The following is a 21,685-nucleotide window of genomic DNA, read 5'->3' as shown; positions in this document are numbered from 1 at the left end:
TGGAATTGAGTACTCAGCATGACATAAGTGTAGAGGTGACAGATGCAGTTATGATCAGCCCCCCTCTGAGAATGGACACAATCTTGCTCAGTTGGGTACAGATAAAAGACCTCAGAAGTTAGAGGAAATGAGGTCCTACCTACACCAGCAGCACCCACATGTCAAGAGTCCCCAAAGGCAGTGTGCAGTCATAAGTTGAGAATAGAGGAGTCTATCCAGCTTGTATGCACCACCATGGCTCAGGGCTTTGAGTGCATAGGCTGTTCCATAGAGAGAGTGGACAACCTCATGGAGCTCCATATGTGGTAGCACAGGAAATGCACACCTCTGTTCATAGAATGCATGCACACTATGAAGCCAATACTGCTCAGTGGCACTGATGGCACAGAGATGTTTGGAAGGTAATACCAGTTGTGACCCAGCTGATGTTCCCAGCCAGCCAACTGGAACACCATCAAAGGGCTGAGGCTGTCACCAATGGGAAGGAGGGTGCCAGCCCTCACGAGGCATCATTATGCTGTCATTATCAACCTTGACTGTACTGAATGGGGAGTCTCCGAGATCCTTCCACTGGCACCTGTGCAACAAGGACGACTGCCATATGCATCTCAGCTGTAAGCTGAGACAAGTTATATATTTTCTTTGGTGATACTGATTATTTTTCGTTCTTTTAGCCGTTCTTTCTCTTGATTTTCTACTATTCTTGGAATACATTTTCATTTTCTATCAGGAAGATAGATGCAAAATACTTGTTCAGAGTCTGCCATTTCCGTATTTCCAAATCTTTTCCCAGTCTTGCACTCTTGGGAATCAACATTACTCTATTTTTTTTATATTTGCAGAAGGTCTTACTGTTTGGTTTTTTAATATTCCTTACTCTCCTATTCTAATTTCTCCTGTATTTTCCTTTTAGTTATCCTTTGCTGGCTTTAAATATGTTCTCAATCTTCTGGCCTACTACTAATCCTTGTACATTTTTGTGCAACATTGTACACCTTTCCTTGAAATTTGATGCCATCCTTAACTTCCTTAGTGAACCAAATATGGTGTATCCCTCTTATAAAGTCTTTCTTTCTCAGTGGAATGTATTTCGATGAATCTTTATTGAGAGTTTGGAAATATCTCCTTAAATATCTGCCTCTGCTTGTCTACCATCCTATCTTCCAGCTACATTCTCAGTCCACTGCAGCCTCATCCCCAAGGTCTCTTATTCCCTTATGCTATCTTAGAGCTAACTGATGCCAACCCATGACATCCCACACCCCATTGCCTCTATGCTAACTTAGTACCAACATATGCCAATCCATGCCTCCCACCCAAAACCCTTTACCCTTACACTCTTCATGCCAACTCATCCAGTATCCACCATGGACAAACCTTGGGTTATGCTGAGATTAAATAAAGTTCTGTATCTAATACAGACTTCCTGCACCTCCTCCAGGTACCTTGTCCCAAGAGACTGTTGCTGCAAGACCTCCCTAATACAGAATTCACCACATTTTAAAAAAGTATCGTAGATGAAAGCCCATTCAATATATTTAAATCCATTCAAATATGTAAACACTTGTAAAAAAAAAATTTGTATTAATAGCCGCACAAGAAAGACAGCTAATTCCACAATAACCTCTTGGAATTGTCAGCAAAACTGTGAACATAGTGCTGCTGTCATAATGCTGGGTTGTGGAAGCAGTCAAACAAACAGCAATAACATATTGATGAAGTTCCGGCTTATGTCAACAAAGAGCTATTGTAATTGCAAGCTGATTTTTCTTCAACTCAGAACTGCAGCAGACTATTTTTTTCAAAAGTTAAAGAGCAGATGATTGAAATAACTTGACAGTTCCACAGTTCTTATCTACCTTTATGCACATTCATATCTACTTCTAAAAATTGTAAGGAACATAACTGCAGGAAGTGGGCCTCGTTTCAACAAAAATTAGGCCTGTTTGAACTCAGCACTTGGGTCAAATGGCCCTGCTGGGTTTGTGCTTCTCCCATGGTGAAAATAAGATCTGCCGGAAATGGGTTAGGTTTTCTGGATTCAGAATACTGCCACCATTTTGGCTATGGATGAATTTGCAAAAATCTGGGTCTGGGTGAGATTTATGTTCATTATTTTTTTAATTGTTAAAAATGGATATGATAGCAAATCTGAAGAAAATTATCTTTATTAAAATCCCTGCCCTGCCCTCACCTGCAGTATTTTTATGTTGTTTTCAGAAATATCCATTATTCATTAAATCTGGAATTCTGACATCCCCAGTGAATGTAACTGTAATCTTGCAACTTATCTTTCACAATATAAATTCTAAATAAGTTGCATACTATATTTTTGATTTTGCTTGCATTACATTTTCCAGATTATTATTGCCACTTTTTTATTATTACTAATGAGAGTTTATTAACAAATTCATCTGTAATATTCATCTGTAGTACAGTGATAATAAAATACAAAATAATTTGACTTGAAAAACAATACATCAATAGTTTGCCATGTTATAGTAAAAGGTATGTGATATTCAGAGATTTTTCTTTCATTTCAGAAGCCTTATACTATTTTTGTGTTTTAAGCTCGAGTGCTGAACTTTACTGTACTGTAAAAGTACCTCAAAATGATGCTGTGTATTTTGAAGAATAGTGGGGTATATCTTATTTCACAAAATTCTCTGTGTAAATTAAAACAGGCTTTAATTATTTTGACACTGAAATCACCAATCGTTAGCAAATATTTTATGCAAAAGCAATCTGTCTCAGAGTTACAGCAGAAATCAATCCACATGTAATTTGAATTTATATCTGCATCCTGAACTGCATAGTTTCTACTTGATTGTGGTTATTTTTCAGTTCATTTCTCCTGATACTTGCATAACCAGATCAGAGAATTTTCACCACAAATTTTATTCAGTGCAAATCAAGTTTTCTGGGTCCTTTGTTTTGTCTCAAAAGCATTACGCTATAAGCCAGCCCTTTCCACAAAATTAGTTATGCCCCCAGAGCGAAATAATCATCATTGAGAGTTCCACTAATTTGTGCTCCTTTGTAGGCCTTCGAGGAGATTCCAAAAATTAAGCTGTAACTTTTTGGGCACAGGGCCACTCATAGGTACATTTTGAAAGGAAGGAATTTTTTTTTAAGATTCGAAAGGAATTGACCAGATAGTTTTGCATACTTTTTAAAAAGTTATTTTCAGTAACTTAAAATTGGGATACTCATAAGTGATTAACACTGTCATTTAAAAGGGATATTTTGTGTAACAAACCTATTTTCAGATGTATTAATCAAACTTTATTAAGTTACCATTCTTAAATAGATCAAAGAATATTTTTAAAGCAGCATTTTTGAAAATAATGTTTTGAAGCATTGCCTAAATGCATTGGTTCACAACAGATGTTTCTGTTTGATGTAATGCAAATGAGTTTGGGCAGAAATATGGTGAAAAGACACTTTACAAAATGGGCTCAATTTGCGCTGCAATCACTAATTACGGCTATTGCAAAATCTCTACCTAAAGGTGTTTTATTTTTAAATCTAAATTTGGATCCAAATAGAATTTATAATTAAGCTGAACCAACTCACATTCTTTAGTCACAGTGATCACACTTTTTCTACTTTAAGAAGAATCCCAATGTTAGTCAACCACAGATGTCAAACTGACTTGTTAAGTAACATTCATTGCATTGTTTGAAAATGTAGTACATTGGCTGTGTGTTATATTTTCAAGGCTGATTTGGGATACTTCCCTGAGATATTAAAAAAAAATAGTTGTTAGTTGTACTTAGCGTGGATTATTTTCTGTCCATTACCAGTTGCATACTTTTTGAACATGGCCAATTTATTTTAGATCACCAAAGCCTAGAAAAATAAGGTTCAGTGGTGAAGAATTTCCTGTTTGATATTTGCAGTGAAATTATAATTGTGCATGTACCATTTTGCTGCAAATAGTGAGGAAAGCAAATATTTCCCAGTGTATTTTTAATCAATTCTTGCTTTACACAGAAGTGTGTAGCTTATTTCTGCCTTTGAAGACGAAAACACAAGTTTTTATTAAAAAGGAATAATTGTAACAAATTTAGTAGTTGGAGTTTAAAGCATTGATAACTTGTGGAGCTTTCTAATAGATCATTTGCTTTTGAAATGTCTTATTTTTAAACTCAAAAATTATTGAAAGAAAAATGAGCTACATAAGTACTTCATGAGTGGTATTGAAATAGCTAAGGATAGCTTTGAAAGGTGTCTAGGAATTTTAATAAACTCACTGCTCAACATGTCGAACAAGTGCAGAGCTGCAATCGAAAAATCAAATAAATTGCTGAAACATATAGCAGGAGCAATACAGTACAAGTGAGAGACAGTCGTACTCAACCTGTCACACCTTAAGCACCCAATCAAATTTTGGTCACGGAAACATAAAGTTCAGAGAAAAGACACAAGGCTGATCCTTGAAGTTTTAAACTGAGTTATTAGAAATTTGGAGAAAGGCATTTTAATCTTGAAAGGCAACCAAGTATTGACTTTAAAGGTATATAACATAATGAAAGGTAGGTTCAGAACACTAAGTCAAAGAAGTAGGACATCAGTTCAGACTTAAATGGTAAATTTAGAATTGATGTCAAAAAATTATTTTACACACGCAAATTACCAATACATAGAGTGACCTTCTGGTTAGAGTTGTTGAGGGAAACATTCTGAAATCATTTGACAAACATTTGGATCTTATGATGGGAGGACTGGAGGGTCTTTCTGAATGAATAAATTAGCAAGGATTGAATTACCTTCCTCATCTATGCTTACCTTGTAATTTTATGCCCCCTCCTCTCCCTTCCCCATCTTAAACAACTGATTGGGCTTGAGTAAGTATGTTTCCTGTTATCCAATAGGGATCAACACTGACCCTCACCATGGACAGCTCTCTGGCCCAGAATACCCCAATTCAACATCCCCAATGTAGGAGGAGAGTATGGAGGTAACGAAGCTGTGAAAGATGATTAAAAATAGAGGTAAATGTTTTATAAAACATTATTTTGAAATGATAGGAGTTTTTTCTGTCTTGTAATTTGATCAGATTATAATATTAAACAGTAGTAATGAGCAGGTTTACTGTATGCTCTTATTTGCTACAACACAGATAAAGGCAATTGTCCAAGTTGTGTTGTAATCTTTTAACATATAAAGAAAAATTGTGTGATACAACAAAAGTGAGGCAGTTAAAAATTGATCAGACAGAAGAGTTCTTTATGATTTACTTCCAGATTAAAAATCAAAAGCTTATGAAGACAGAGTATCATTATCATAACTGTTTGACTGAGTTTCAGTTTACCAGAAGAAGATTCTTTCAATTTGGGTAAAATGAAGGGGCTCATGTGACCTGATCTGAAGTCTGCCTGACAACAGGCTTGGGTGACATGGCTGTCAAGGATTAATGAGAGACCTGGTTATTATGCTGGAAAGAAGATTCAAGGTGTGCACATTTGGAGTCAATGGCAGAAGCATCTCTGTTTACAGTGGTTAGACTGTAAGTCCCAAAGAGGTGTTGAGAATGTTGAGTTGTAAACAGTTATGCTTTAACTGATAAAAAAGAGTTAGGGTCTGAAGAATAGCTAATCGCATTTCATCTGGATATAAGGCTCATGTGATTCATGTTGCCATGGAGGTGGGATTTGAGAGGGGAAGAGTTTCTAAGATATTCTTGGAGACTCACAGACACAGTTAGTCTATCAGCATTTAAGAGAGATGGAGCAGCTCAAGGCTGAAAGTTTCTGTGGTTCACCATGCAAGAATGCAGGTAAACTCACATTTGAATTCATGGGGATTTGAAATGAGGCTGGAAGATTTGACCAGCTTGTGCTACAGGGAGAATCTTCAGGAAAACCCCTCACATGAAAGACAGTTCGGGGGTTAAAAGTTACCCGGCTAGGAAAGGAAAAGAACTGAATTAACCAGAGCTAAGGATCTCTTTGGACTGGTTCTGTCTACTTAAGGGACAGTGTAGAGCATCCCTGTGAAGTGGGATTTTCGGTTGTGATAAACGTAAAAAGGGGAAAGTTCTGTAACTTAAAACATAACAACAGTATTTAGAACATAGAACATAGAACAGTACAGCACAGAACAGGCCCTTCGGCCCACGATGTTGTGCCGACCTTCATCTGAAACCAAGATCAAGCTATCCCACTCCCTACCATCCTGGTGTGCTCCATGTGCCTATCCAATAACCGCTTAAATGTTCCTAAAGTGTCTGACTCCACTATCACTGCAGGCAGTCCATTCCACACCCCAACCACTCTCTGCGTGAAGAACCTACCTCTGATATCCTTCCTATATCTCCCACCATGAACCCTATAGTTATGCCCCCTCGTAATAGCTCCATCCACCCGAGGAAATAGTCTTTGAACGTTCACTCGATCTATCCCCTTCATCATTTTATAAACCTCTATTAAGTCTCCCCTCAATCTCCTCCGCTCCAGAGAGAACAGCGCCAGCTCCCTCAACCTTTCCTCATAAGACCGACACTCCAAACCAGGCAGCATCCTGGTAAATCTCCTCTGCACTCTTTCCAGCGCTTCCACATCCTTCTTATAGTGAGGTGACCAGAACTGCACGCAATATTCCAAATGCGGTCTCACCAAGGTCCTGTACAGTTGCAGCATAACCCCACGGCTCTTAAACTCCAACCCCCTGTTAATAAAAGCTAACACACTATATGCCTTCTTCACAGCTCTATCCACTTGAGTGGCAACCTTTAGAGATCTGTGGATATGGACCCCAAGATCTCTCTGTTCCTCCACAGTCTTCAGAACCCTACCTTTGATCCTGTAATCCACATTTAAATTAGTCCTACCAAAATGAATCACCTCACATTTATCAGGGTTAAACTCCATTTGCCATTTTTCAGCCCAGCTTTGCATCCTATCTATGTCTCTTTGCAGCCTACAACACCCCTCCACCTCATCCACTACTCCACCAATCTTGGTGTCATCAGCAAATTTACTGATCCACCCTTCAGCCCCCTCCTCTAAGTCATTAATAAAAATCACAAAGAGCAGAGGACCAAGCACCGATCCCTGCGGCACTCCGCTAGCAACCTGCCTCCAGTCCGAAAATTTTCCATCCACCACCACCCTCTGTCTTCGATCAGACAGCCAGTTACCTATCCAATCGGCCAACTTTCCCTCTATCCCACACCTCCTTACTTTCATCATAAGCCGACCATTTAGTCCGTTTTTTTATAGTCTGTTCCAGTGAAAGTCTTAAAAAGTGAAATTGGTCATGTTACCCTTTCAGTTGCCAGCTGAAAGTTCAAATTTCTTATTTTTAAAGTTATTCGTCTCTACAGTGATCATGACAATTGAAAAATGGAGAGAGAACCATTACTATAGATTCCCACCAAATAGTGCCCTCTCCAATGTTACAATCAAACTTTCTACTGATTCCAGAAGTGCATGCCTATTTGACCAGATTAAGATATCCAAACAATTTTTCAACCCTTATACTGATAGAAAACACAGTCACCTATCTGCCTACATAAATAATGGTCCCTGGAGATGTTAAGGTGCATTTAAAGAACCCAATAATCACATATATAGCAACATTTTAAGTCTACCTCTGAACCTTTGGGCATTATATTTTTCATTTATTTTGGTTTCTTTCCTGTTTCCACTTTGTTGGTGAGGGAATTTTGGACCATGGTGTTTTGATTATGTCTTTTTTTTGCAATTATGAAATTTGGTGCATTGGGTACCCAATAGAAATCCTTATTTTACTCGTATTTTTTGCTGGCAAGGCAGGCTTGTTCAGCGGTGAACAGCTCTCACCTGCTAGTACCTACCCTGGCACATTTAAAGGCAAGGTTACACTTATCTTGTAATGACCATGCGTAACTAACTAAATGAATCTTGTGTCAGGAGATACAGAGCCATGTCATTGGCAGATACAGATGCCATGCACCGAGGGGATGGCATATCAGTGGCAGTAACTATCAACTGGCACCCTGAACTCATCTTCCTTTATCTTGTTACAAGCATGTTACAATATTCTATAAGGAGGTAGCTCTGGAATGGCAATTAGACATCACTTTCGTTTTATTTTGCACTACTTCCACTTCACCGGTGATCAAACAGATTTGAGAGTTGTCACATGGCCTTAGGGGTGGTTCCTGTAACTGCATTTATTGTGCCAGTATTGGGTTGTGCATGCCAATTTTATTACCTGAACAGCTTTTGCAAGTTTCTATCTTACTCTTGTTTTGCCCTTGCTTTTGCTTTCAGAAGGCAATGTGCATCATTCTGCCATTCACACCTCCCCTAGACATATATTTTGTTTCTTTACTTGTCCTTTTCTTTGGTCCTGCACCACCAACTCATGTGTCATGTAATCTCTCCTGCCTGTAGCTCCAATCATCGAATCATCTCTTTTGCTCTTTTTCCACCACCACCCCCCACCTGCTTAAAGCCTGTTACATTTTTAACTTTTTTCAATTCTGATGCTGCCTGAACTGCTGAATCTTTCGAGCACTCTTTGTTTTTATTTCAGATTTCCAGCATTTGCAGTATTTTGGCTCTATATTAATATTGCATTTGCAAAAGCCAGATAGGATCGTTACGTTTCAATTTCATTATCCCTTTAAATTCACCCATTGTTCCTTATAAGATGGATAGATAATTGGCTTACTGAAAAATCTTCATGGCTGCAAGTGTCAAATTGTAATGACAATACAAATTAAACAAGTAATTTTAATGCATGACAGAGTAATAGACAATCATGAAAGTGAAATAAACATAAATAACTGCAATGGGTTGCAAACACAGGCTTCTTTCTTTATTTTACAGAATTGAAATTAAAGGTCTATTGTACTCTGCATTTTTATTAAATCCGTCGATTATATATTACCAGGTTGAGTTCTTTGAATTCTCAATCATCTATATACTAGTTATGAGTTTTAGAAAGTAGGGGATTATTCAACAGCGGCTCTTTCATAACTATTAAACACTGAATAGATCAATTTGAGATGTTTGAGAGGATGTAGCATGTGAAGTCTTTAATTTGCTCCCGAAGCATTTCATGAATTTAGTAATCCTATTTGAGATCACTTTGAATCTGGATTCCTAATAGTTGAATGTACGCTTGTTGTGAAATCTCAGCAGCAGTATAAGGACTCCTGACAAATGATTAACTCCCCACACCCCCACCAACCCTACAAGTGACAGACCCGATATATGCCTGGAGCTTGCCCAGAATATTTAAATCAAGCTAATCTTACAAGACCAGTATGCTAAAATATTCACCCAGCTACTAATAATGCATGGGTTGTATAATACCTACTTGGAAAATTTACCCCAGTATATTAGATATGTGGGTGGAATAACAGCAACAGATAGTGACAGATTTGGAATTAGTGGTCTTGGTATGGTGGCAATGCTAAAATAAAGGAATGCATTGGAAGATGCTACTGTATGGTTCAGAAAAAAATATACTTTTCTTCTAACTTGGACCCATTTCCATAAAAGATATTACTAATTAACATCATTGGTAACATAATGTGAAATTAATTGAATGTCAGTAACTAACAAGAAATGTCACTGTGCTTCTTTAAATATGAATTTATTCCAGCAAAATGTCAATTTGTGGAGCTGAAAACTATTCATTGGGACAGCCCACTGTTAAAAACATATCAATCTTTTAACTGATGATGGTTAAAGATAGCTGGCCTGGGGTGCATCTAGTTTCTGCTATTAGACGACAAACAATTACTGTCAAGTCTTATAAATTGTTTCACAATATATAACTAATAGAGACCCTATGAAGAGTATTTGTATCAAACACATGTTTTTTTGACATGATGATTGGGTAATATATCACTTACAAATGTGTAGTCCTTTATCCTTCCCTAATGATCTAGTAAGAAATGCTTTTAAATTGTGGATATTTTTCACACTCTCCTTGGGACATTCCACAGGGGGGTGACCACTAAAAATGTCTGATGGACGTGATGTTAGTCTGCGTCCTGCTGAGATTAGTAAAATACTAAATTTAGTGATCCCACACACATCAAGGAACTCCAGCATTGCAGGAAATGGCTTAATGTTTAGGTTTTTTTGGAATCTTTTCTTTTTTAGAATTGGGAGCAGAACATACCCTAGATCTCTGTTAGCAACCAAATGTATGCATCTGGCTTGATCTTTTTTAATAATAGCCTCTTTTCAAATTTAGAATCTCTATACAAAAGGGTGAAATGAATCCTGACCATTGATACTTCCATGGCTTTTCTCTGGCATCTGAAACGCAGTTTCTCATATTTAATGTGGTCCTTCAGCCCAAATCCCAGCAAATGTGTTGTAGCAATAGATCAAATGACTGCCTCAAAGTAAAAATTATAACATCCTGCTCATTCCATGAAATATAGACTTCACAGATATCAGAAAGGCTGATGTCACAATGTTTCAGTCATCCCCGAATAGACAAATGATCTTGCCTTGGAACTGAAGAATAGTCAGTGCATCACCTTGGTTCAAGAAGGGAGAGCAGAAAATGGATGTAACCAAGTATCAGTACTGAATTCACTTTTTTGCAGTGTGTATATAGATTTTTTAGATTTGTGAAGCACAATCTCAAAATGTGGGTGCTAATGGCGCAGAAGTAGGGGGCTTTGGTAAACTGCAAGGACAACTAAAAGAACTTGCAAGGATGTAGTCAGGTCACTGAAATGGGCAGTAAGCAGCAAATGCATTGTCATCGAAGGAAGTGTAATATAATTCAAAGGGAAAAACAATGTACTGGAGTATACATTCAATAGCTAGATGCTGTAGGTTCCAATTGTCTAATTTTCAGAAAGTGTTGGTGCATGTAGATAGAACCATTAAAAAGGCCAACAACATTTAGATTTTATATATAACAGCATTGAGTACAAAATTAATGATAATCTGTACAAAATATTGGCTAGAACACAGTTAGAATATTTTCAAGAATCTACCAAATTTGCTTTTGAAAAATAGAATTATTTCCCACACCATTTTCAGGCAGTGCATTCTGAATCACAACAACTCAGTGTTTTAAAACAAATAATTCAGGATATCATGTGTTTGGAGTTTCACAGAATATTCAAATTGGTGTCAAAGACATGGATATTAACAAAATTAAGGGTCATCTTTATCAACGATTTTGAAGTGATTGTCAAAATTTGTGGAAAGTTTTTTAGTTTTGAGCACGCCATTGTAGTAAAGACATGAATATCATGAAAGAATACAATTCATCAGAATGATGCCACTGATTGGAAACCATAGTTATTAGGGGAAACCTGAGATATGGGCAGTATTGCCATTGGTACAGAAAGGTTAAGATGAAGTTTAATAAATGTTATTGAAATCATGACAAGTTTTGATAAAGTGAACAGAGAAAGACAATCTCCTGAGCTGAATGGCCATCTTCTAATCTGCAGATGTCTAAAGTTCAATGTTGAAATTTAATGTCAGTAGGTTTTAGGTAACAAATTTGTACTGAAGGACCTTAGTTGCAATCCCATCACACATTTAAAAAAAATCCAATTTCTCTAAGTCACAGACCAGAAGATTAACAATTTTGTTTTCAAAAAGTATCATTTTTGTTATATAAAGTTGTTAAAAGATTTAGGCAGAAACAGGAATATGAAGTTAAACCTCAGATCAGTCATGATCTCATTGATTGGCAGAACAGGCTGGAGGGGTTAAATGGCTTACTTCTGTTCTTATGTTCCTTTGTTTGTTTCTGAACTGTGCTGAGTTAAGCTGATTTCAATCACAGCAGTAACTGGAATCTTAAGGTGGCTTTATCATCCCTTTTTAGCAAGAGGGAAAAAAATTCAATCAGTATTCGCATTTTAATGATTACCCGGTGACCTCTGAAGACAGGAGGGAGCATGAAAAATATCCAAAATTTAAAAGGATTTATTTTTAGGATTTAGTTAGGGAAGACTATGGATGGAACTTTCTACTGCCCCACAGCATGTTTAGCAGCAGCAGAGGCGGTCTGCCACAGGCTGGCAAAGAGATCTTTCAGTCCTTCCACTCGCTGTCAGCATTCTCCGCAGTAAGAAGTCTCACAACACCAGGTTCAAGTCCAACAGGTTTATTTGGCAGCACAAGCTTTCGGAGTCTCGTTCCTTCATCAGATGAGTTCTCCGCTGCCAGGGAACCGTGTCGGGGTGACCGTCAGCAGGATCAGAAGATCCCACTGGCAGGAACAATCGGAAAATCCTACCCTATAGGTTTGTATCTATAGGTTTGTAGGGTGGCACAGTGATTAGCACTGCTGCCTCAGAGCACCAGGGACCCGGGATCAATTCTGGCCTTGGATGACTCTCTGTGTGGAGTTTGCACCTTCTCTCCATGTCTGCGTGGGTTTCCTCTGGATGCTCCAGTTTCCTCCCACAGTCTAAAGATGTGCAGGTTAGATGGATTGGCCATTCTAAATTGCCTTGTAGTGTCCCAAGATGTGTAGGTTTGGGGAATTAGTGGGGTAAATACATGGGGTTATGAGGATAGGACAGTGGATGGGCCTGGGTAGGAGGCTCTGTCAGAGGATCAGTGCAGACTTGGGCCGAATGGCCTCCTTCTGCACAGTAGGGATTCTATGATCTAAAACTACAAATCTGTAAGCAGAGAAGAAGACCATTTGGCTTATCTTTGATTGAGCACTTCAAAATAATTCCACTGCTCTGTTTTCTTCACATGGCCTTCTTTCAATATTCATCATTGGTCTATACCTGTGATGAAACATTGCATGCTGGAATGAATCTCCACACGACTAAATCTCTTCTAAATTTTTCCCTCTCTTTTAGAGACAGTTAAATAATTGATGACCACCTCACCACTGCTGCCCAATCAAATGAATAGTTTCCCTGCTCAATCTCTCAAAACTTTTCAGATTATTAAATCTCCTCTTAGCTTTCTCTGTTCCAGCAGAAATGGTTCCATTGGGCGGGATTTCCCACACGCCCCTGGGACGTGCTTTGCAGTGACGTAAACAGCCTGTCGTTGACCGGCAGTGGGCGGTTTACTGTTGTATGCACCCCTAGCGAATGGAAAACCTGCAGTGGGGGTTAACTGTCGGCGGGTAGGACTGGAATATCCGCTGGCGGGAACAGCTGGAAAATTCAGGGCATTGTCTGGAATTTCCCCTCATAACATGAGTTCTCATCCTGGTATGAAAATCAGTTGTGAAAAGTTGCTTTCACTGATTGACAAACGGGCATAGAATCAAGATTATCACTAATGGGGAAGTTATTTAATATAGGGTTATTAGAGCATGGAATTCTTTATCACAATTGATGAGGTAGAGACTTCTGTATAATGTAAAGGAAATTGGATAAATGTTTGAAAAGAAGGAATATAAAATGTATGGGGGAAAAACAGGAAATTGGATTAGAGTGGTTGACTGCAATTGAAGAACTGTTAGTGGCATTATTGCAATGGCTGAATAGCCTCCTGTTCTGTAGATTGTTGGATTCTATCATCCTATGAAAAAAAAGGTTAATTTCTACATCAGTTTTGTGCTAAATGAGAAAGACTCAGGTTTAGCTGTTATCCACTCAATGGAGAACAACGAATCAACATGAACTGTAGAGACTCATCTTTAAAGAAGCCATTTGGTTGCGGGTGCTACATATTGTTGCTAACTATGGAACTGGACTCTACTAAGTGCCAGCTTGCTTCAGGAGCTTAAGGTTGGGGAGGGGACAGGAGGACAGGAAAATCATAACCACTTAGACTAGGATTAATTTCCCTAAAGGCATTAATTAGCAGTGATATTGCTACTGTAACTTTTGCCAATATCAATGGCAGTAGAAGTTGACTTCTGGGCATATTCCAGAGTTTCCCCCTGCCTCTACCCAGACCAAATGAGGCAGCTGACTATAGGAACAGGAGTGGGCCATTCAGCTGCTTGAGTCTGTTCTGCTATTCACTTACATCGTAGCTGATTTGTGATTCAATTCCATTTACCTGTCTTAGATCCATATCTCTTGATACCGTTACTTAACCAAAGTCTGTGGATCCTGGTCTTGAAAATGTAAGTTAAATTATCCTGTCGGGGAGACAGTTCTATATTTCCACTACCCTTTATTTGAAAAAGTGCCTTCCAATTTCAATCCTGAACAGCCTAGCTATAATTTTAAGATTATGCTGTCAGGCAAAATAGTATTTTTAAACTACCCTATCAAATTCTTTTGCCACTTTTAAACACTTTGGATAGAACTTTACATGCATATAATACCTGGGTGACCTTCCTGCCTCCTACTTAAACACAACTTAATAGTGCGCAGTGAGGCCTCGGATGTCCTGCTTGCGTTCACTCCAGTTAAGACCCTTAATTAGTCAGTTAATGGCCACTTGATACTTCCTACCCAATCACAGTTTTTTAGGTCAGCAGACGGAGGTCAGGGACTGGGGGAAGCCCAGCAGGCTATCCTGCTCAGACTTTAGGTGGGAACATAGAGGGGAGTGCATCCCCTATGTGCCCCTTTCATAAGGAAGCTGCCCCCCCCCCAACAAGGTCTGCCACCTCCCCCTCCCAGGTCCTCCCTCACCGCCACCTTTCCAACACTATTTTCTGTGTAGAATCTTACCAAAGGATGTCATTGTAGATAGCATCCACAGACACTCCTTTATCAACTGTGTGACCTCCCCACAAAATTCAGTTAAGTTAGTCAGACATGATCTATCCTTTTCAAACTCATGTCGACTCCAATTAGTTCATTATTGCCGGAGTGCTCAATCACTTGGTCCATAATGACAGATTCCAGAAACCCTGCGACTGACAGTCACGGTTTTGTTTCGATCTCTATCCCTGGAGTTACATTTACAGTTTTCCAATTCAACACAGTTCTTAAATCAAGACTGCTATCCCTCACCTGTGTGTCTTAATGCTTTGGAGTGGGAATCATTAGGTCCTGGAAACCATCAGCTCTTGGAGATTACTGTCCACTTTAAGCCCGATTATTTCCTTCAATATCATCTTTTTTCCTTATATGAAATAAATTCCTTCCCATATTGAGTTATTTTTAAATTTTCCTTCCTTTAGTATGAAGATTTATTCAAAGTACTCCCTTAACAATCCTGCCAATTCCTTTTGTTGATTATAGTACCAACTGTGTCTGCTTTTAATAGACCTACATTCCTCTTCATCACTCTCTTTAATGGATTCATAGAAATATTTCACTCTAAAAGGGAAAAGTCTCAGAACTGACTCAGCACCTGACTGTTTTCTCTTTGGTAATCCCACAACTAAAGCTAATAAAACCAACTAGAGACTGATTTTATTCCCACCAGCATTTAATGTTTCGCTTTTATTACACAACATCTCCCATCAAACACAGCTGCAGTTGAATAACACATGTCTCTGTGTGATAGAATACAAGTGCAGCTGTACTTTCAATTGTTTTGTTTATTTTGCCCTGCTGCAATGCACTCTGGAATGCAAGGTGAAGTTACTTTGCAAATTGATTCTGCCGTTTAATTACCATTAAATACAACAAATTTATTTATTAATCATTTCATCACAATCTTGAATGCTAGTTCTCTCTGTTACACTGTTTCACAATAACTGTAAATAGAGTAAAAATTTGCCTCAAAGGGATCACTATCTTTTAATGCATTAGTTCACTCCCAGCCATGCATTCATGCTGTCTCTATTATTCCCAAGGTCAACATTGTCACACAAACAAAATATTCATCAATAACTATTGATGATTGCTGGTATAGCAACTTGATAAAGGTTGCAATAGGCTATACAAAATGCTACTTTGTAGAATAGAATTAACATTACAGTGAAACAGCTAGTCGAATATTTAAAGAATAACCACTTCAGAATGATATTAGAGGGCATCTGTGGAATTGTACCATCAAAAACCTGCCTCATATAGTGCCTTTAAGATAGAAAACGTTCCGAGGTTCTTCGTTGAAGCATCATCAATTGATATAGACGCGGAGCCGGGGAATAGGAGGGGATGACAACAACTTGGTCAGAGGTAGGTTTTATGGAGAGACAGTATGGTTTAGGAAGAGAACTCAAGAGTGTAACCATCATAAATTGAGATAAGTGGGCAGAAAATTAAAAAGGAATGGGAACTCTTCATGAAGGATAACTTAACCTGTCCTATATACATGGGGGAAAAGGTGAATGACCATGTAAATGTGCAATAAGTCATAAAAGATTAAATTGAATCTGTTGCCTTTTGTTACTTTGCATTTAAAATAGAAAGCTTCCATGTTTGTATGGTGTTTTGTGTTCAAATGGGCTGTAATTATGGTAGGAGTCATTACTTTGAATACATTTGATACAATCTTTAGGTATTCAAAACATCTTGATTGTTTTCATTTCAGTAGAATTTTAATATGCTGTCTATGATGCTGACAAGAGATAACAAGAAGTGAAAATCAATTCAAATTTCTTATCCTGTTAGCCAGCAATTCTTAAATGATGTATTTTATTTTCTATAAACTTTCTTAATGGGGCCAATAGGTTGCAAGGTTTGAAAGTTATCCCCCAAACTAATAGCAATGTTGCGTTTGTAAGTGCTGTAATTTATGAAGTTTCAGTCTAGGTTTCACTTTATCACTTAGTGTACAACTGTTAATGACAGTCTGTAAATTCCTTTGATGTTGTCTTAGAAATCATTATACAATGCTTTGTAGGAGAATGAGCTATTAAATTATTAGACAATTTCAGCTTTTTTTCTCTTAGTGTTGGCTCATGAGATTAATTTTGTACTTAAGAGTGGAAGTTTGGGCAGTGGCATTATTAAACTTTACACTGATAGTGGGAAGAGTCAGGGTAATTACAATATTAAATAAGATGTCGGATCTTCTTCAGGGTGATTTGAGATGGCAACAAATGTTGGCTTTGCCAGTGGTACCCACATCCCATGAAAGAATAAAAAAATCAGATGACAATAGAAAGTGGGGTTTTGGCACTTTTTAGGGTGGGTATTTTTAGGAACTGTTTGTGATGTGTCTCAAAGCTTACAATTGTGCATAGAACATAAAACTAAACTGTAAGTACACAATTAACTTTTTTAAGGTTTGTGTAGGATTTGAACTTAGGTTTATCATTTCCTTACCACAACAATGGTACCTGCAAATGGTGGGTAATATGGAATGAAGGAAGTAGAGTAAGCAACTATAAAATGTGAACAGTAGTAATAAAAATAAAAACATGAATAGAAATATTTTATTTTCTTGCTCCCCTATTTCTGCTTATGAGCAGTAGTGAAGTGCTACCTATACCCGAGTTTGCCCATGTTCACTAGGTTTCCTTTTCACCTCTTTTTAACATGTGATCTGTAGACTAATAGTGCACAAATGCACTGTTTGATACAGGAGGGAGCTTGTTGCAGTCAACAACCAGTTAAGATGATAGCCTAATTCTTGATCAATTAACTTATTAGAAAAATGTAATGTGTATTACAGTGAAGTAAATTTTTAGGAACCATTTACAATTTGATCCTGAAGTTTAAACTTATGCACTATGCTGCAAGTATGAGATTAAATAAAAGAAGATGTATGTATCTTCGCTCAGAATTTTTGAAAATATCAGAAATAGTACTGGAGATCAAGATTTGGATTTATATCCATCATTTCTATGGCACAATTTAAATGCACCATTCTTTTGCAAATAAATAGCTCTCTGTACATGGACATATTACCATGAAAAAAGCTATTCTGTAATTATAGCAAGATCCTCCTATTAATAAAGACACAAGTTTCTGTAGCATTTGATCAGAGTAAATGTAGTGGCTCATTTCATTGCTGTGAAACATGCACATATTGATGGGCAGCTCAAACAGTATTAATCTTGTCAATTTTATTTTGTCTTCAATATATCATCCATATCCTTTGCAGCATGATAGAACCCCACTTATTTTGCACAAGTTGGATGAAATACAGAGTGAGAGTAAAGAGTTCAGAGAGTGTTTGATTAAATGATGGAACAAAGACCTGTTGGAATTTCACAGCAATGAAATGAACCACTGCATTTATTCTGATCAAATGCTACAGAAATTGTATCTTTTTTGATCGGACTGTTGGAGTTTTCAACACCAATACAAAATGCTTGAAATGACAAAAGCTTTTCCATTTACAAAAATGAAACAGTCCGATTTTAGCTGATAGTCATCATCTGTCCTCTCTTCCACGCACATGACCACAAATCAATTTACTGCTAAATATTCAACATTACAGAATGTCGCTGTGCCCTCTATCAGGGAACTGCATATTTGTATTTGTATTGACGAATGAGTCTGCCAAGTTATATCCATGAACTCTGTGCTTAATTCTCCAGTGCAATATATTTTTTATTATTGCTGTTTGACTAGTTTCTCGCAGTCCATTAAAAATTATAATTTTTTGCTTTATGTTTAATATATCAAATTTTCAAGTTTCAAGTATGGGAATTACTAATAATTACAGATTTTATCTTGTTTTTTTGGGGCTTCAGAAATAAATTGCCTCAAATCAAGTAATAGAATCCTGTAATAGTTTGGGTAATTGAGAATGTTTCATAATCACTGATGGTATGCTGAGGGGATTGATTGGTTTGTACCAATGTTAGAATAGTGACATGTAGGAGCATCTCACAAGACTATTTTCAATCAAATCTTTTTGCTTTCAGCTGGGTTAAACCACTCAAGCCCTGTATGATTTTAACATATTATTCACTTTGCAGTTATATTTGTACATTTAAAAATATATAAAAAGTAATTTACTTTTGAAAAGTTGATGCTAATTTCACCATAACATTTTACTTGAAACAAGTAAACCTTGAGACCCTGAACTTGTATGATCAGTAGTTTCACTTCCTGTACTGTCTATCGTTATTCTTCCAGGTGCAATACAGTGATATGCAGAATGGCAAAGAATGTATGACGTACCTGACACTTTCACCTGTGCAAATAACTTTTCATGGCATAGGAAGTTCCATTGAAGCTAGCCGTGATCAGGTAACCAAAAATGTCATCTATATTAAAACTGAATATAAATGGTACATTTCTCATTTCCATTTCCTGATGCATCCAACTAGACTAAGAAGGCAAGTTGGTGACCACAAGTATCATCAGGGCCTCAGCCGCTGAGGAATGCTGAAGTACGAAGCCTTGACGTTTTTATTTATTCTTTCGATTGCTTGGCCTGTCTAACACAGTATTAGGAAACATCGGGAATCCATACGTTAGCAAAGAGTATAATTTAAGTTTTAATCTCCAAATGCATGGCTCAATACAAGGTAGTTTTTTGTTCATCTATTTATTTTAGTAGTAACTACTCAAAGTTTAATCTATGTAGGATTTCATCACATAATGCTTTTAGGAAATTTGAGTGAGATGTATATAGACAAAAGTGCTGGTTTACACCAGAGTAGGAAAGACTGTAGAAAATGTAACTGAATTGAGATCTTATTATTCCTGAATTCATTACAGTAAAGTACTATAAAGATAACATCAGTTTCATTCCAACATTCAGGTAGGAGGACTAGATTCATTGTTGATCCCTACTGAAGCATGAAATTAACTCCACAGAAGATAGAGTCTACTGTGTTCATATATTATGATCCTAAAGCTTCATATTCTGTTGAAGGTTTTTCATTACTGCTAATAGATTTCCCATTGTATATTGTAAATGAGTAACAATTTTCATTATGATGATAAGTGATTTTTTAAGTATATCTGGCTTTTGAAACTAATGTTGCATGAGAAATGCTAAAGTTCAATTGGTACCAGAGAGAAAGGAAAATTGCCCTCATAAAAGGTTACCCCTCTCCCCACAAATCCTGTTCCAATAAAACAAAATAGCCATTCACCTCCATCAAGGAGAGTGGACAATCTAGATTCCTAATTGGCTTTTGACATCAGTCATCTGTTCACCAGAGACCTATTACTACCAGTGAAGAGGGTCAAGGCTGTTAAAATAATTGATTGTTGCCCCTTCCCTTCCTGCCCCCTCCAATCCACCCCCACCTACCTCCCTCTTCTCCCGCATCCCCCCCCACCCCCACACACACACACACACGCACGCACACACACAAATCCCTCAAGAAAACAGTTAAAGATTAGAAAAGCTAATCATTAAAAGTTTGAAAAACAGGTTTGTGAATTAGTCGTCTATGATGAAATCAGTGAATACAGGGGTTGAAAATTCCTTTGGTCATTGGTCCTTTGCTCTATTTTGAGGTGGTTTAAGCTTGCAAAGGTATAGGAAGTAGTTAAAAATTACAACAAAAATGTTACACTTTGGTTTTTCCCAATATCGTCTACTATCCTGTTTAAGAAGGTTACCAGCAGCCTTCTCGCGTCAAAAATTGTTAAAGGTGCTAAGAGAATCCAAACATTTTGTTTGAGAGTGTGATGTTTTGGAGAGGATGAGATGAAGGCAAGAGCTATTTGACTAAATGGCTGGACAAGCATTCATTCAACAGAATCAGTAATGTTTTGCAATGATATAGTAAGTACTTCATTCTCAGTATTAATCGGCACTTCATGCAATCATGATACAGTTTGTTCTACATATTATTTGAAATTATGGGGCGATAACGTTTAATGCTTATAGACTGCTCAGCAGTGCAAGGATATTTTTTCCACAGGAGAATTCGGGTTAATTTGACTGAACCTACTCTTCCAGTCATTAGCAAACAAAAGGTATCTATAGGACATGTTAATCAATTGATTTATCATTCAGAATAGTTTCTGTTTATTCTATGAATTATACATTTGGCTGCAATTAACTGGTAATGTATATTACCAATATACATTGTATTATGTTTTACTATTTAGCCTATGTATTTGATTTTTGCAATATTTAAGAGCATCTGTCAGGAAAGTACTAATTGTACACTTTACAAAACTCCAGTGCAATCATTCGAATGTCTAGTTTTTCCATACAAAAAGGAAACAGTTTTCCTGTTAAAGGTGCAATGTTTGTTTACCAACATCCCTTAGAGAGAGAATCAAATCTAAATAATGTAACCTTCGTCTTTGTTCTAGAGCTTCGTATTTTCTGGTGAAATAATAAGCTCTTTTTCCCAAGTTGATATCTGGTCTCTTCTGTTTATAGATCTGATCTCCCTAGTAACTGTTGAGAGATGACACAAAGACAAACACCTCGTAGTCCCCCTATGATGGCATGTTCAGGTGGCCACTAAGGGAGCAAGCAGTAGGGTAACCTGATTCCCCCATACTTGCTATTTGTGAAATTGTGGGTCCCATGCGCCACTGCACCATTAATCCACCTTTTCGTATTTGTTCTTCTCTAGTTCCATTCATGTGCAGTTCTAATTCATTTGCCCCACTCTCCACCCCCCCCCCCCTCCCCCAAAAGCAATTATGGAGCATTTCATTCGCTGAAGATTGGGGTCGTCAATTAAGAATCAGAGTTGCATGATACAGTACATTTATTATACCTGCCTGTTACCCTTAGGCTTTTAAAAAAAATAATTGTATAGAAAACATGCAATGTTTGATCCTCAAAAGTGCTTAATCATATAAGTGTATTCTGTGGAATAAATAGCTCATGTTTGTTGCATGGACTATTGACACCTGTTTATTAGTCACTGACAGTTCTGATTCATGACTGAGTGACTGCTGGACTGGTCTTCAAATGAACCCTGTTGTGAGCTCTCCTACCACCTACTGAATGCAGACTGTTTGAAGTTTCTTTTAAACATTTCTGAGCCA

At 37.4% G+C, this 21,685-nt stretch overlaps 1 protein-coding gene across 8 annotated transcripts in view; it reads left to right on the top strand.

The window, feature by feature from the left end:
• stau2 (staufen double-stranded RNA binding protein 2) overlaps positions 1–21,685 on the top strand; it is a 340,608-nt gene that overhangs the window by 245,353 nt on the left and 73,570 nt on the right. For 4 of the 8 annotated variants that reach the window (XM_078216313.1, XM_078216317.1, XM_078216314.1 and 1 more), the window contains one exon: positions 18,848–18,961. In XM_078216313.1, the coding sequence (XP_078072439.1) occupies positions 18,848–18,961 (114 nt within the window). Of the gene's footprint in view, positions 1–4,877; positions 4,998–13,976; positions 14,035–18,847; positions 18,962–21,685 lie in introns of those variants that run through there. The other 4 variants (XR_013498337.1, XR_013498339.1, XR_013498338.1 and 1 more) reach the window with 2 other exon arrangements.

The sequence above is a fragment of the Mustelus asterias genome, chromosome 7 (genome assembly GCF_964213995.1).
Source record: "Mustelus asterias chromosome 7, sMusAst1.hap1.1, whole genome shotgun sequence".
Taxonomy (NCBI): Eukaryota; Metazoa; Chordata; class Chondrichthyes; order Carcharhiniformes; family Triakidae; genus Mustelus; species Mustelus asterias.
The sequence above is the reverse complement of the archived record's forward strand: the minus strand, read 5'-3'. Positions and strand labels throughout refer to the sequence as shown.